The 13,659-nt window shown below is 37.7% G+C and overlaps 1 protein-coding gene across 9 annotated transcripts in view; it reads left to right on the top strand.

Annotated features, from left to right (window-relative positions):
* The first annotated feature begins 2,506 nt into the window (after positions 1 to 2,506).
* N4BP2L2 (NEDD4 binding protein 2 like 2) overlaps positions 2,507 to 13,659 on the top strand; it is a 100,648-nt gene continuing 89,495 nt past the window's right edge. For 6 of the 9 annotated variants that reach the window (XM_057489711.1, XM_036905011.2, XM_036905009.2 and 3 more), the window contains exons 1-3: positions 2,558 to 2,691; positions 3,980 to 5,232; positions 12,572 to 12,696. In XM_057489711.1, the coding sequence (XP_057345694.1) occupies positions 3,980 to 5,232; positions 12,572 to 12,696 (1,378 nt within the window). In that variant the 5' untranslated portion in view covers positions 2,558 to 2,691. Of the gene's footprint in view, positions 2,692 to 3,979; positions 5,233 to 12,570; positions 12,697 to 13,659 lie in introns of those variants that run through there. The other 3 variants (XM_057489723.1, XM_036905012.2, XM_057489735.1) reach the window with 3 other exon arrangements.

A 13,659-nucleotide genomic window follows, 5' to 3' on the forward strand; every position in this document is an offset into this window, starting at 1 on the left:
AAGACAAAATAAGAAAACACATTTATACTCATTTTTGCAAAAAAAACACAGGAAGGATATATCGGAAATAATAAAATCATATACATTTAATGGTAGTAAGAAAAAGGGTTCAAAGTATAGGGGAAAGAGTGATGTTTCTCTAATTGTACCTTTTGTATGGCTTAGACTTTTGGAAGCAGATTTTTTTATTTCAAAAGTAAAATGAAATCACCAGTAAAACAATCAATGGAAGAAAAAATAAACTAAAACTAAAAATAGAAGCAAATGAACTCAAGTGTATTTCAAATGACTAACATAAAACCCTCTGAAGTGGGATAGGATGGGGTAAGAACTAGTCCAAGTAATTTTTGCATATAGTATTTTGACTTTCAACCTTCAACCTAGGGAAGGACTACAAACAAGGCTTAAACCTTTTTGGTAGGTTTCCTTTTGTAATTATACGACTGTAGCAATTCTGAAACTATTTTATGTGCAAGGAAGGATTAGACAAATAAGTAAATGTTGTTGCTATTAGGAAACAAGGTCTAAGTGCTGAAGAAGACGGGTACAAATAGGAAATGAGGAAAGCAACAAAGAACACTGTGGAATTGGATTATAAGTATCAATATTCATGATTTCTTAAATGAAAAAAATCTATTCCCCTCCCCTCTGTCTACTGAAAAGGCCTAAAAGCAATAATACCACAGTGTCAAGAAGCACACTTAGTGCTAAGGTCTTAGCTTCTAATTACCATTTTCCAATCATCAAAAAAAAAGAAACCAAGGCATTTAGAGAAATTGTTGATTCCAGGGCAGGAGTAATGAATGTACAAGATGAGCCTGGAAAATCTTACTGTGCCACAAGGTAAGGAAGTGCTCACTGTGAGGGTCAAAAGAAGTCAAATATGATTATTTCAATATTAAAATCAATAAGGATGGGGGAGAAGAGGCAAATCTCCCCTGCAGAAGAATTCCAAATAAATTATGTAAATAGTCTAATGGAGAAGGGAGCATAGCAACCCACTCCAGAAATGTGTGCTGCACACAGTGCCTTCCTTCCAAGGAGTACAGTATAAAAAAAAGTGGGGAAAAAAAGACTAACTTCACAATGGAGAAACCTGACAACTGCTTAGCCAGGTGATCAAGTTTAACATAAAGCAAGTGGGTAGTATGCAGCCTTGCTATGATGATGAAAATGACACTTCACTTCTGTGGTTTTCTGCTCAAACATCCATAACCCCTCAGGACAAAAACATCAGATACATTTCAATAGAAGGGCATCCTACAAGATACCTGATCAGTATTCCTCAAAATTGTTAAGGTCATCAAAAACAAGTAGAATCTTAGAAACTGTTCACAGGCAAGAAATGCCAGAGGAGAAACAACAACTACATGTAATACGGTATCCTGGATGGGATCCTGGAACAGAAAGGACATTAGATAAAGACTAAGTCTTTATCTAATCATCTTGATAGGGTGATAAAGATTAATATTACCTTATAATGAACAGATAGACATTCTGTGTCTTCGGACGTAATATCCTGAGAAGGACTCACTTTCATTTATGTGCTTGTTTTAACCGACGGTGCATAAATTGAATCTAATCAGGAGGAAACATTAGACAAATGTCGATGTGAGAATTTCTTTTGAGGGAGATTCTTTGTAAGGGGATGGATTGCTTTGGTGAGCCCTTTTTTTTTTTTTGGTCATAAGAATGTTAAATGCAAATATTCCAGACTGCAACTTTAACTATTATACTTATTTATAAAGAAATATTTATTTAGATATTAAGAGATTAGCAGTTTCCCTTGCGTGACAGGAAAGAATTCAAGAGAGGGAGAGGGTCTAGAAAGAGTGGGGAAATGACAGGAAGAGAGAAGAGACTGAGGCTGAGGATTGCCAGTTGTTCGGTTTGTATTTATTTCTAATCTAACAAACACATAGCACTTATTTTTACCAGGCGCTGTTTTAAGTGATTTTCACAAACTGACTTTTTAAATGTAAAAGCTCATAACGTCTTTATTTCCCAAAACAAAACAAAACGCAGATATGACACGAAACGGTTTTCTCACAGTATTTTTATCTGTTATCAAGCCTCTGCTGCGTGATTCTCTCCTTCAGTAGAAGAACATTAGCCTACAATTAGCGGTTTTGCGTCGAAAGGTGGGCAACCCCCTACCTGGCGACACCCCCTGTTGAGTCCCCTTTGAAAAGCCTGGCTTCTTGTCTCCTGGAAAGCCTTAAAAGTATGCACTTGAGAGCAGTTTACGTATTTGTTTGGATGCCAGACTCTCAAATTCTCTTTTCCTTTAGGGGTGAACCCCAGAAGAGCTCGCTGCAATTTTCAGCCTAAGTTGGCAGTTGTAATTAAACTCAACGCTGCAGATCTAAGTAGTTCCGGTCCGCGTTCGTTGTCCGAGTGAGTATATCACGCAATGGATTCTGGGAGATCAAGTCACCGAACACCGCGGTCTCCGGGCCCGGAACGAACGACTTCAATACCCACAATGCTGCGGCGGAACCGCGAGGCGGCCGCCATCTTGCGTACGGAGGCGGGGCTTGTTACCCGGGTCCTGAGGGCTGGTGTCTCGGCTCCTCGGGTCTCCGCTCTGGGTCCGCGGATCTGCGCGTCTTTCTCTTTCCCAGGGGTTCGTGTCTCTCTGGGAGCAAGTTTTGTCGGGAGGTAAAGTTCAATGCAGAGCTGTGGTGGAAGGTGAGTAAAGCCCCGTTCCAAGGGAGGGTGGGGTCCGCTGGTGACGTGCTTCGGCCTCTTCCTTCTTGCATTAGTGACTCGGGTCCTCGCCGGCGCCCGGCTGGCCCGTTTCGCCGTGAGTGTAGACGCGCGGAGTGAGCCTTTGCAGGCCCTGAGATCGCTTAGATTCCTGGACGGACCGAACGTGCCGTTGGTGGGGCGGAGAGAACTGGGTGACGCACTTGGGCCCCGGCTGCCCTCCTTGGAGGTCAGGCGGCCACGGGGCCCAGGTCGAGTCTAGTCCACGCGGTTAACGAGCCCCCTCGCTCCGCCGTGGGACTTTTCTGGTATTTCGAATGGGGAAACGAGAAGCCGAGCGGTGGTCGGAGACGGGGGCTGCGGCCGAGGAGACGGCCTTCTGCACAGCCTCTCTGGGCCCAGCCGTAACATTTTCTCTAATTCATCTCCTCTGCCCTTTCCTTTTGCTCTCGTGTTCGCGGAACAGGGCAGAATAAAGAAACAGAGAGTAAGGCAGGCTTTTGGATTGTACTCCGAGAGGGTCCCTCGGAAATTTCAAGGGAAGCACATTTATCTTTGAGATAGGCCAGCCGTCTGGAAAAGAGGAGCCCGTTGATTTTGGGAGTTGCCAGATTTATCATCTGAGCAGAAAATGACAGTTTGTGTCATTCTCAGTGCAACTAAGGTTACCCTTTTTTTCTTTTTTCTTTTAAATGGATGTAGTACACCCCTTTGGAAACCACTTTTACACTAGTTTCAGGAATAGGGCTCATAATGACTGGCATTTTAGCGAATCGAACGTTTGCTAAGGAGATGTGGTTGTCTGAGGTTTGGGACCTGGATCTGTTTATTCCTAAAAACATTGTGGTTTTAAAAATGAAGACGTTTGTGATGCAGTTTGTCACAAGCAGTTTGGGTATGTGTCAGTTTGGCCGATTTACTCTCCTTGGTACACAACTGTGTTATAGTACTGATTAAGTTTTCCAAACTTACTTAAATTCTGTAAGTACTCTAAATTCAGAAATGCATTAAAGGTGATATTATATATGTATATAAAAAGGATATTTACTTACCTCCAATGAGATCCCTCCCTTAAATTATTATAACAATATTTAAATAGTAGTGGTTATAAAATTACCATTTTATAATTTTTTTATTTTGGGGAAATGTTACCATTAAGGGCTTATGTCACAAATTTAAATGTCTTTTTTGATTTTCTGGTTTCTGGGGAAACTTTTGTCTAGAGTTTTAAAATAGTAGCTATTAATTGTATGATTTATTTGCTCTTCAGATGCCTTATGATGAAATTGAAGCCAGATCCTTGGATCGTGGTGAAGAACTAGCACATGAACCATGCTGTAAAAAATTGAAGTCAACTGAAGAAGCTTATGTTTTTCCCCATCATCGAGGTGCTAATTTCCACAGAATCCAAGAGAAAACTGGAAATGACTGGGTCCCTGTGACCACCCTTGGTGTCAGAGGACAGAGGTATCCTCAGGAGGACAAAACCAAAACTACAGATTTGCTGAAACCCATGCATAATGAGATGCCTGGTAATAGACCAGATGCTATTAAATCCATTGATTCACAAGTTTTACAGGGTGCACGTCCTCCATTGGTATCCACCGATGATGAGATATATAGCACAAGTAAAGCATTTATAGGACCCATTTATAAACCCCCTGAGAAAAAGAAATGTGAACGTAGGAGTCAGGTAAAGACTGCCAATGGTATAGATGGCAAAGGAGGACAAGAAAAGAAACAGAAATTAAACTCCAAAAAATTAGAGCTTGACAATGAATTATCCCAGTTTTACAAAGAAATCGAAGAGCTTGAAAATGAAAAAGATGATTTGGAAGGCAGCTGTAGGGAACCCAAGCCCTTTGAGGAACAACTTACTACATACTATCAAGGCCATAATAATGATCCGTTAAGATCTGAAGAAGAAAACAGAGATCTTAGTAATGTTCTTCAGTCACATTGTCATTATCAGCAGTATGAAGGGAATGAGCTAGGCAAATATTCTTGTAATGGACAAGTACTACCTACATTTTATGATGATTCATTTACTTCCTTCAGGCCTGAATGGCAGTCAGTGCATTCTTTTATAGTGCCCCAAGGTCCTCCTCTTCCAAGTTTTAACTATCTTTTAAATACTCAAAGATTCAATGTTCCACCAACTACATCATTAAATATTTGCCATGCCCAAGATGGCTCTCTGATACGAAATGGATTTTTTGCAGATAGTTGTCATGTTAACTGGAATTGTCTGACTTTTGATCAGCACAATGAATATATTGTCTGTGGTGAGAATACCAGTAGCGATCATTCCTTAAGAAATGGCTACGGAGTGCAAGGTGGATATGCCAGTAATGGTTTCTGTGAAACCAGAGAAGGATGCTGGGAAGATCCTTCTATGTACAAGCATAATGTAACAGACAGATCTATGAACCAGCAATTTCAAGAAGAAAATTTCAATAAATTGCAGAAGTTACTTATTCTTTTAAGAGGCTTGCCTGGTTCTGGGAAAACAACGTTGTCTCGGTAAGTAAAGGATACCAAGTAAATACTTGGTACTCATTACTTACAAATCATAAATAATAGTTGTAGTCAAGAACAAACGCGTTCATATTTCTAGTAGAAAATCTTTTATTACACTTGCGAATGACATCTGACATGAAGAATTGACTTACATGTTCATATTAAGATTCTGCTGGTGGGGGGGGTCGTTAAAAATAGATAAACCATGTATAATTAGACTGCCAGTGAAAGTAAATGCTATTTGAGAACTGTGCTGGCCTTCCCTTCTAAGCAATTCAAGAAGAGTTGGACTCAAGGTTAGAAGATTTGGGCTTTGACTCAGTTATTTCAGTTTATGAGCTTGGACATTTTTGCTGTCTGTTAATACTTGTTTTTCTAGAATTATTGTGAGGAGTAAATGAGATAACACAGGAAAAGGAATTTTGAGTGTGTTTTAAGCCCTGTGCTGTGTTCATACCATTGATTGGCAGAAGGAACCCTTTTTTGGTGTTTAAGGAGTTTAAAGTGACCAGCATCTGAGTTAATGGAGTTAGAGCAGGTAATGTTTAATCATATGAAAAAATGTTTTTTAAAAAAGCACACTGACCATCACCATAGTAAGATGCTATAGAATCACCACCCCAGGGCATGTGGTGGGGACTTGATAATGAAGGGAGTCTAGTAACCATAATGTTGCTCATGTAATTGTATATTCATGATACCAAAGTAAAAAAACAACAAAAAAAGTATTGATACACTTGAATACATTTGCATAGTTGTGAAAAATAGTGAAAAGAAAATAACACAAATTCTTTGCAGTTTATATAGGGAAAAGGAATGTTATATCTTTAAGGGATAAAGACAAAAAAGTGCATGGAACCATTTTGTAAATGTTTTATATTTACTTGAAAGACAAGCTAAACTAAAGTTTCTTCAGAAGTAAGAAATTAGAGGAATATTAAATGTATGATTTTGACATTTCAAGCTAGATTGTAAGCTGTGATCTTTGTAATGAATTTAAATTTAGTTCTTTGCATTTTGATTCCTCTTACTGTAATGAAGATTTTATAGAGAAGATGAAATTTCAACTCTTTAGAAAGAATAGAAATTAAGAGTGCAGTCGCACGAATATGGGCAGTCTTATAGATTTAGGATATAATACCAGAGAAAAGAAATAGCTGAAATTTGGAAATTGGATGAAGGGGTCTTCTAGCCAGGGCCACCTGACTAAGAGTGGGTATAGAATAAACAGGAAAGATTAGGTTTGGGACAACATATTGGAGTATGCTGAAACTGAAGGTGAATAAAGTAGTGGTAATTCAGTAAAATTTCAAGGAGACGTAATTTTAGTGGGAGATGACAGGTGATTATATATATGTGTATTTATTTGGGGAATTAAGTGTATGATATAAGAGTGAAAGAGTAGCAACTACCATTTGGGTCATGATTTACTGTTTATAAAGTACTTCGTATGTGAAAATCTTATAAGATGGGTTGTATTATTTCCATTTTACAAAATGAGCAGAGGCTGAAGAGAGTAAGTTCAGGTTAAGTAAGGGACGTGGGAGAAGTTACAGGAAGGTACAAAAATTGGTAATGGATCAGACTTGGGGTATAAATGATACTGTGTTTCTTCCCTGCTCCTTCACTTTAAAATCTGTTGCTCTGGTGGCCTTATACCTGACTGGTGATGTCCAGGAACTTGTTTAAAGAAGCAGTAATCTCTCTTTGGGTCGACACTTTTTGAATGAATTAAAATTGGTGGCTTGGTATTGGATATAAAACTACATATTCCCTGGTGAGGAATGGCTTCATATAAAAGTTAGCTTTCTAAATGAGCTTTGAAAAGAAAGTTGTAAAGATTTGGTAGATCAGAGTTGAGCTGATTTGGGGCACTAAATTAAAAGCACTGTTCAGTATTGTTATGGGTAATGAGTACAGGGAGTTAGGTAAAGTTCAAATTCTTTTAAGGTAGTATTCAAGTCCTCCTTTTCCTTAATTTTGTCCTTCCACACCTCTACGTTTTTATATCCTTCCACCCCTAAAATATATCCTTTCATTGTTCTCAGGACTTTACTTGTTCAAAGGTTCTCTTAACTGCCTCTACTTTTGAGGTTTTGGCTTATCATCTCAGTCCTCAGTAGTCCTTCAGAACTCATGTAATGTCTGCCCTTACCCCTCTTTGCATTTAGCATAAGCTACTACACAAGACAGCATTATCTTTTTATTTATTGGTAACTGATCTAAGCCAATTTTGTTATAAGTGAGGGAGACTTGGTTGTTTACCCTTAACTGGACTAACAAATTTTAATGAAATGAGCCTTAGATTAAATGCTAACACAAGTACAGACTTTAAATATTTATGAGTAAGCTTGTACAAAACTTTGCAGGTATGATAAAGTGCCACGTCTTCGTCCTTTTAGACAAACTGACAGCACTTTGATAAAAGGTTCATTTGAGGCAGAATTCAGGAGTATTCTGGAGTAGAATTTTGTTATTGTTGTACTCTGAATCAGCCAGACAGAATCCTCTGACTCAATAGCTGGACACAGGACCACTTAGGGATCAAGCCTTGGGTGTCATTCCCAGGGGTGTGAACTGTAGATTTTGCTAGATTGTTCTACCCTGTTCATGCAAGGAGGAGGGGTGAATCTAAAATATCTTAGCTAATCCACATTTCTTATACTGTGCTGATTTCACTGATGAGAGAGAGTGTGTTTTCAGAAATAAGCCACTAATTTATTCTATTATCAAAATGTCTGGAGTTGATCAGAAATAAAAGATAGTTGAAGCACTTGTCAGTGTGGAAAGAAGATGCTACACTGCTGGCTTGGAAGATGGAGAAAGGGACAGCGAAGGTAAGCAGGTGGCCTTTAGGAAAGGAAAAAGGCAAGGAAACATTCCCGGTTAGAGCCTCCGGGAGGAACGCCAGCCTGCCCACAGTGAGGTGTCAGAGCAGCGAAACTGATTTCTGCTTTCTGAACTTCAGAACTGTTCTGTGTCTTTTAAGCCACCAAGTTTGTTGTGATTTGTTAGAGCGGCCATAGGAAAATACAGTTTGAAAAGAAGTGAGAAAATTTTTTTTCCCTTCTTCCTGCTTTTGGAGGAGATCTCAGTTTAAACTCCTGAGGGATGATTAACCTTTTCTTATATAGGTCCCTGTTCTTTATTCACGGAGTGTGTAGAGAGTGAAGTGCCCTAGTAAAGTGGTCTTGGGCTAAGGGTGTGCAAGGTCACTCAGTCAATAAGGAAGTAAAGGTCATGAAGTAAAGGTTTCATGCAGCTTTTTTTGGAAAAATCACTTCTATTTTGAACACAAATGGATGAATTAAAATAATGTACAGTTCTTAGAAATGTAAGAAACAAACTGTGAAAGTTAACTCTGTCATTGTAGGCTGTTTTGGAGACTAGGGTTCTGAAAGCAGGGTTTAAAGAAAAGGATTCATTTGTTCCTTTCTTCGGTGGAAAGTTATAAACACAGAGAACATTAATTATAGAAGGCTGTGTGACAGATTATACTAAAACTGAGTTGGTAGAGCAACAAATAATTATTGTCTGACAGTTTCGAAAGGACAGAAATCAAGGTGCAGCTATCTGGGTGCCTGTGATCAAGATGTTGGCTTGGCTTGGGGAGGATCTGCTTGGAAGAGTTCTCATGAGATTATTGACAAGACTCAGTTTCTTTAAGCTATTTGACTGAGGGCCTCAGTTCCTTGTGGCTGTAGACTGGGGAGCTCTCTCAGTTGTCTGCTGCCTGGGCTTCTCTCCATTCACAGCATGATGAGAGAAAATGAGCCAGCCCTGAGCCCAAGACAGAAGCCACTATTTTCCTGTAATCTAATCTTGGAAGTGGCATTCCATCACCTCTGCCATATTGTTAGTTTAGAAGCTAGTTACTGACTCCAGCCTACACTCAAGGGTTGGGGATTATTCATGCATCATTGAAGGCCATTAGCTTGGGCTTTCCTGTCAATATTTCCGTAACTCTGGTAGCCTGATTTCTGAAATTATTTTCTGGTTTTGTTTAATATCAAATTTTCAAGGTTGTTGTGAGAATTAAGTGAGGTCATACATATATATAAAATGCTTGGCATGTAATAGATTCTCAGAAAGATAGCTGCCTTGAAAAAATACAGATCAAATGGCTAGTGACCCCACATCTGATTTTTTTATAAATTAGATCCTTGATTTTTCAGAGTTGTAAATTTGGACACTCTGAGAATCCATTTTAGTACCTGACTTTTAACTTATTAATATAATCTGACTATAAAAATTTTGAAAATACTAATATATATATATATATATATATTTGTAGATAATTATTTTTTATCGAAGGGTAGTTGACACACAGTATTACATTAGTTTCAGGTGTACAACACAGTGATTCAACATTTATGTACATGATAATTCTAGCTACCAGCTATCACCATACAAAGTTGTTACAATAGAAAATACTAATATTTTTAAATAATTAGTTTTGGTTCAAATGGTTGGTGTAACATGGGATATGTCCACATTAATGTAGATATTTTAATGTAAGTCCCAGAAATAAAGATTCACAGTTTGAGATAATTCAGGGAATTTAAAAAAGATGTATGAGCAGTCTGGGAGGAAAAAGTCTCTCCAAGCTAAAATTATTTGCTATAATTATGATTTACATATTTAAATATTCTTCATAGAAGTTTATTCATGTTTGAGACTGACTTGGTTTAATGATATGAATGGATTTACTGTCTCCTCTCCCCCCTTTTTCTTATTTGGAAGTGTTTAAAACATTTATTGGATATAAAACCTACTGTACTCTGTAGCATGGTATTAACATACGAAAATTCACCTGCTGATAAAGTAATAGGGAAAAATGTAACATGGGGTATCTAGGAAAGATGGTGTCAGTTTTCTGGTACTGTTGAATATAATTACATATCATGTAGTTTATTAGGATCAAAATCTTGACTGAGCTTTGGTTTGGAAAGCTAATATTGGGGCATTTTTATATTCTGCATTATCTGTATGAGCAAATAAGGTGCCAAATAATGTTAGATAGTATATTTTGGAAAAATTATGGCAGCTTAAAAAATAAATCTAACCCCACCCCTCCAAACAGAAAATAAACAACTTAAATCTTCTATTTTCACTTGGTTTGTTTATTGTAATTTGAACTATAATTCTGTAAGTAGAAATGCATATTTTAAATATGTAAGATTTCTGTTTTGATATATGTGATTTTATTTTTATTTGTAAAATACAGAGACATACTTTGCTTTATTGTGCATCATTTTGTTGCACTTCACAGATAATGTGTTTTTAACAGATTGATGGTTTGTGCAACCCTGTGTCAAGCCAAGTCTCCATGCCATTTTTCCAAAAGCATTTACTCACTTTGTATCTCTGTCATGTTTTGGTAATTCTTGCAATATTTCAAACTTTCTCATTTTTACCTGTTACAATCTGTGATCAGTGATCTTTGATGTTACTAATGTAATTGTTTTGGGATGCCATGAACCATACCTGTATGAGATGGTGAACTTAATTGTTAAACCTTGAGTGTATTCTGACTGTTCCACCCAACCGGCCGCTTCCCCTCCCCTCTCCTGGGGCCATGATATTCACCGAGACTTACCAATATTGAAATTAGGCTAGTTAATAGTGGCCTCTGAAGTGTCCAGGTAAGAGGAATAACCACACATCTCTCACTCCAAATCAAAAGCTAGAAAATATTAAACTTAGTTAACAAGGAATGTTGAAGCCCAGATAGGCCAAAGCTAAACCTCTTGCACCAAACAGCCAAGTTGTGAGTGTAAAGGAAAAGTTCTTGAAGGAAATTAAGAGTGCTACTCCAGTACATGAATTACAAGAAACTGAAATAAGCCTTGTTGCTGATATGGAGCAAGTTTTAGCAGTCAGGATAGAAGATCAAAGTAGCCACAACATTCCCTTCAGTCCAACTGTAATAGTGAAAGGCCCTAACTCTTCAGTTCTGCAAAGGCTGAGAGCGGTGAGGATACTGCAGAAGAAAAGTTAGAAGCTAGCAGAGATTGTTGGCTCATGAGGTTTAAGGAAAGATGTTGTTCTCATAACAAAGAAGTACAAGGTAGGCAGCAAGTGCTGGTGGAGAAGCTGCATCAAGTTATCCACAAAGTGTAGCTAAGAATTCACAAAAATGACTGCACTAAACAACAGATATTCAATGTTGGCAGAACAGCCTTCTGTTGGAAGAATATGCCATCCAAGACTTTCATAGCTAGAGAGGAGAAGTCAATACCTGGCTTCAAAAGACAGGCTAACTCTCTTTAAAGGGCCTAATGAAGCCAATGTTCATTGACCATTTGAAAAATCCTGGGCCCTTATGAATTATCTACTCTGCCTGTGTTGTATAAATGGAACAACGGAGCCTGGATGGCAGCACATCTGTTTACAACATGGGTTACTGTACACTTAAGCCCACTGTTGAGACATATGGCTCAGAAAAAAAGATTCCTTTTACTACTGTTCGATGACAGTGCACTGGGTCACCTAAGAGCTCCAGTGAAGATGTACAATGAAATGGATGCTGTCTTCATGCCTGCTAACACAACATCCATTCTGTGGCCCCAAATCATCCTCTTACTGTGTTTTTTCTTTTTTCTCACCACACCTCCCAGTCTTTCATGGGTCATTAGTTAGGGAATTCTGTGACACTAAATGCTTATTAATCTTACTGTACTTAGAAATTTAGGGTAGTATGACATTGTGAGAACAAAGCTTGGTAATCATTGGCTTGTTCTGAGATTGTGTTCTTAGAGTTTAATAATTTACTTCATTTAGTAATTTAATCTCTTAAAAATTTTAAAGTTTGATTGTACTTTAGAGGATTACAGGTTATTTCACAACCTTAAGCCTCAGGCTATTTCTGACTCCCACTTCTAGGTCATATGTTTTGTGCTTCATGGAAATGACTTCGTCAAAGCTATCTTGAGTCAAATAGAGTTCTCCCCAGATGAATTGCTGGCTTAAGTTGAGTTGCCTTTTTGGTTACCTGTTGCACTAAATTTAGGCAATTTTAGACACCAAATACAAATTCACTAAAATTAAAACCTGGATGACAGTTGACATGATTTTGGGATCTGTTGAAGAGTGTTTTCAAAAGTTGCAGTACAGATGCTGCTTTAAAAGTTTTTGTTACCGGCTATGATAATGTACATTTAACTGTGAAGTGATATTTGAAATCTGAAAGTTTTTTAAGGTTCAGCTCCTATACTGTTCTGTTCACAGGATATTTACAAGTAAGTACCAGAAATTCATTTAATGAAACCTTCCCTGTGTGGCTTATTTTGATGGTTACAGATTTTACAAATAGCACCTTTATGATTTCTTTTATTAACAGAATTCTGCTTGGTCAGAGTCGTGATGGCATTGTGTTCAGCACTGATGACTATTTTCACCATCAAGATGGGTACAGGTATAATGTTGATCAACTTGGTGATGCCCATGACTGGAATCAGAGCAGAGGTTTGTTGTTGGCCAAGTCTCCTGGGATAGAATATTTGACTAGGAGTCAGAAGACCTGAGTTTTTATTCTTGACATGACATTTACCAGCTGAACGACTTTGGCAAGCCATTTAAACAGCTTTGAGACCTAATTTTTTCATCTGTTAGAAGTGGTGATAATTATACTTGCCTTACCTGATCAAGGTTGTTGTGAAAATGAGGGAATTTAGAGTATTTTGCAAACTGTAAATAGTGCCTCAATATAAGCTGGTAAAATAGACGTGTGGAGTATTTTGATAGGCTTATATTAAATTCAGAGAACTCTGTTATACCTTATGTGTTCTCAAAAGTTATTTCTCTCAGAGTAATGGTAATGTTTTCTAAGGCTTATAATGCCTATGAATACTACAAATTTTTCTCACTGATACTACTCTACAAAATCTACTTAATATATTTTTAGAGGCACGTGGGTCAGTTTCTTTTCATTTTGCAGTAGTAGTTCTTAACCTTGCCAGCACATTTGAATCACTTGGATACTTTTTTTAAAAAAATGTATGCCTGAGGCTTCACCCCCCCAGAAATTCTGGTTTAGTTTATCCAAGTATTAGTATTTATTTATTTATTTTTTCCATGGTAAACAATTAATTTTTCTACCTTACTTGCTTATGGGGGGGGCAAAAATAAAAAGTCATTAGAGAGAAGCACAGATGAACTATTTATAGAGATGAAGAAAATTCACAATGGCTAAAATGTCTATGAGACGAGCATACCAGGACAGTTCACTGAAGCAAAGCAATTCACAGCAGAACAAAATAAAGAGGGGAAAAACATCATACAGATTTTAAAAAACTGCACTCATGAAAAAGCCTGTGGGAAATAAAAGGATTTGGAATTACAATACCATCATTATTCAATTTGGGCAGTAATGTTAGTAAAGTACTAATACTAGTATTAGTGTTTTTTTTTAGAGTTAGCCGGATATTC

This window comes from Manis pentadactyla, chromosome 2 (assembly GCF_030020395.1).
Source record: "Manis pentadactyla isolate mManPen7 chromosome 2, mManPen7.hap1, whole genome shotgun sequence".
NCBI lineage: Eukaryota > Metazoa > Chordata > Mammalia > Pholidota > Manidae > Manis > Manis pentadactyla.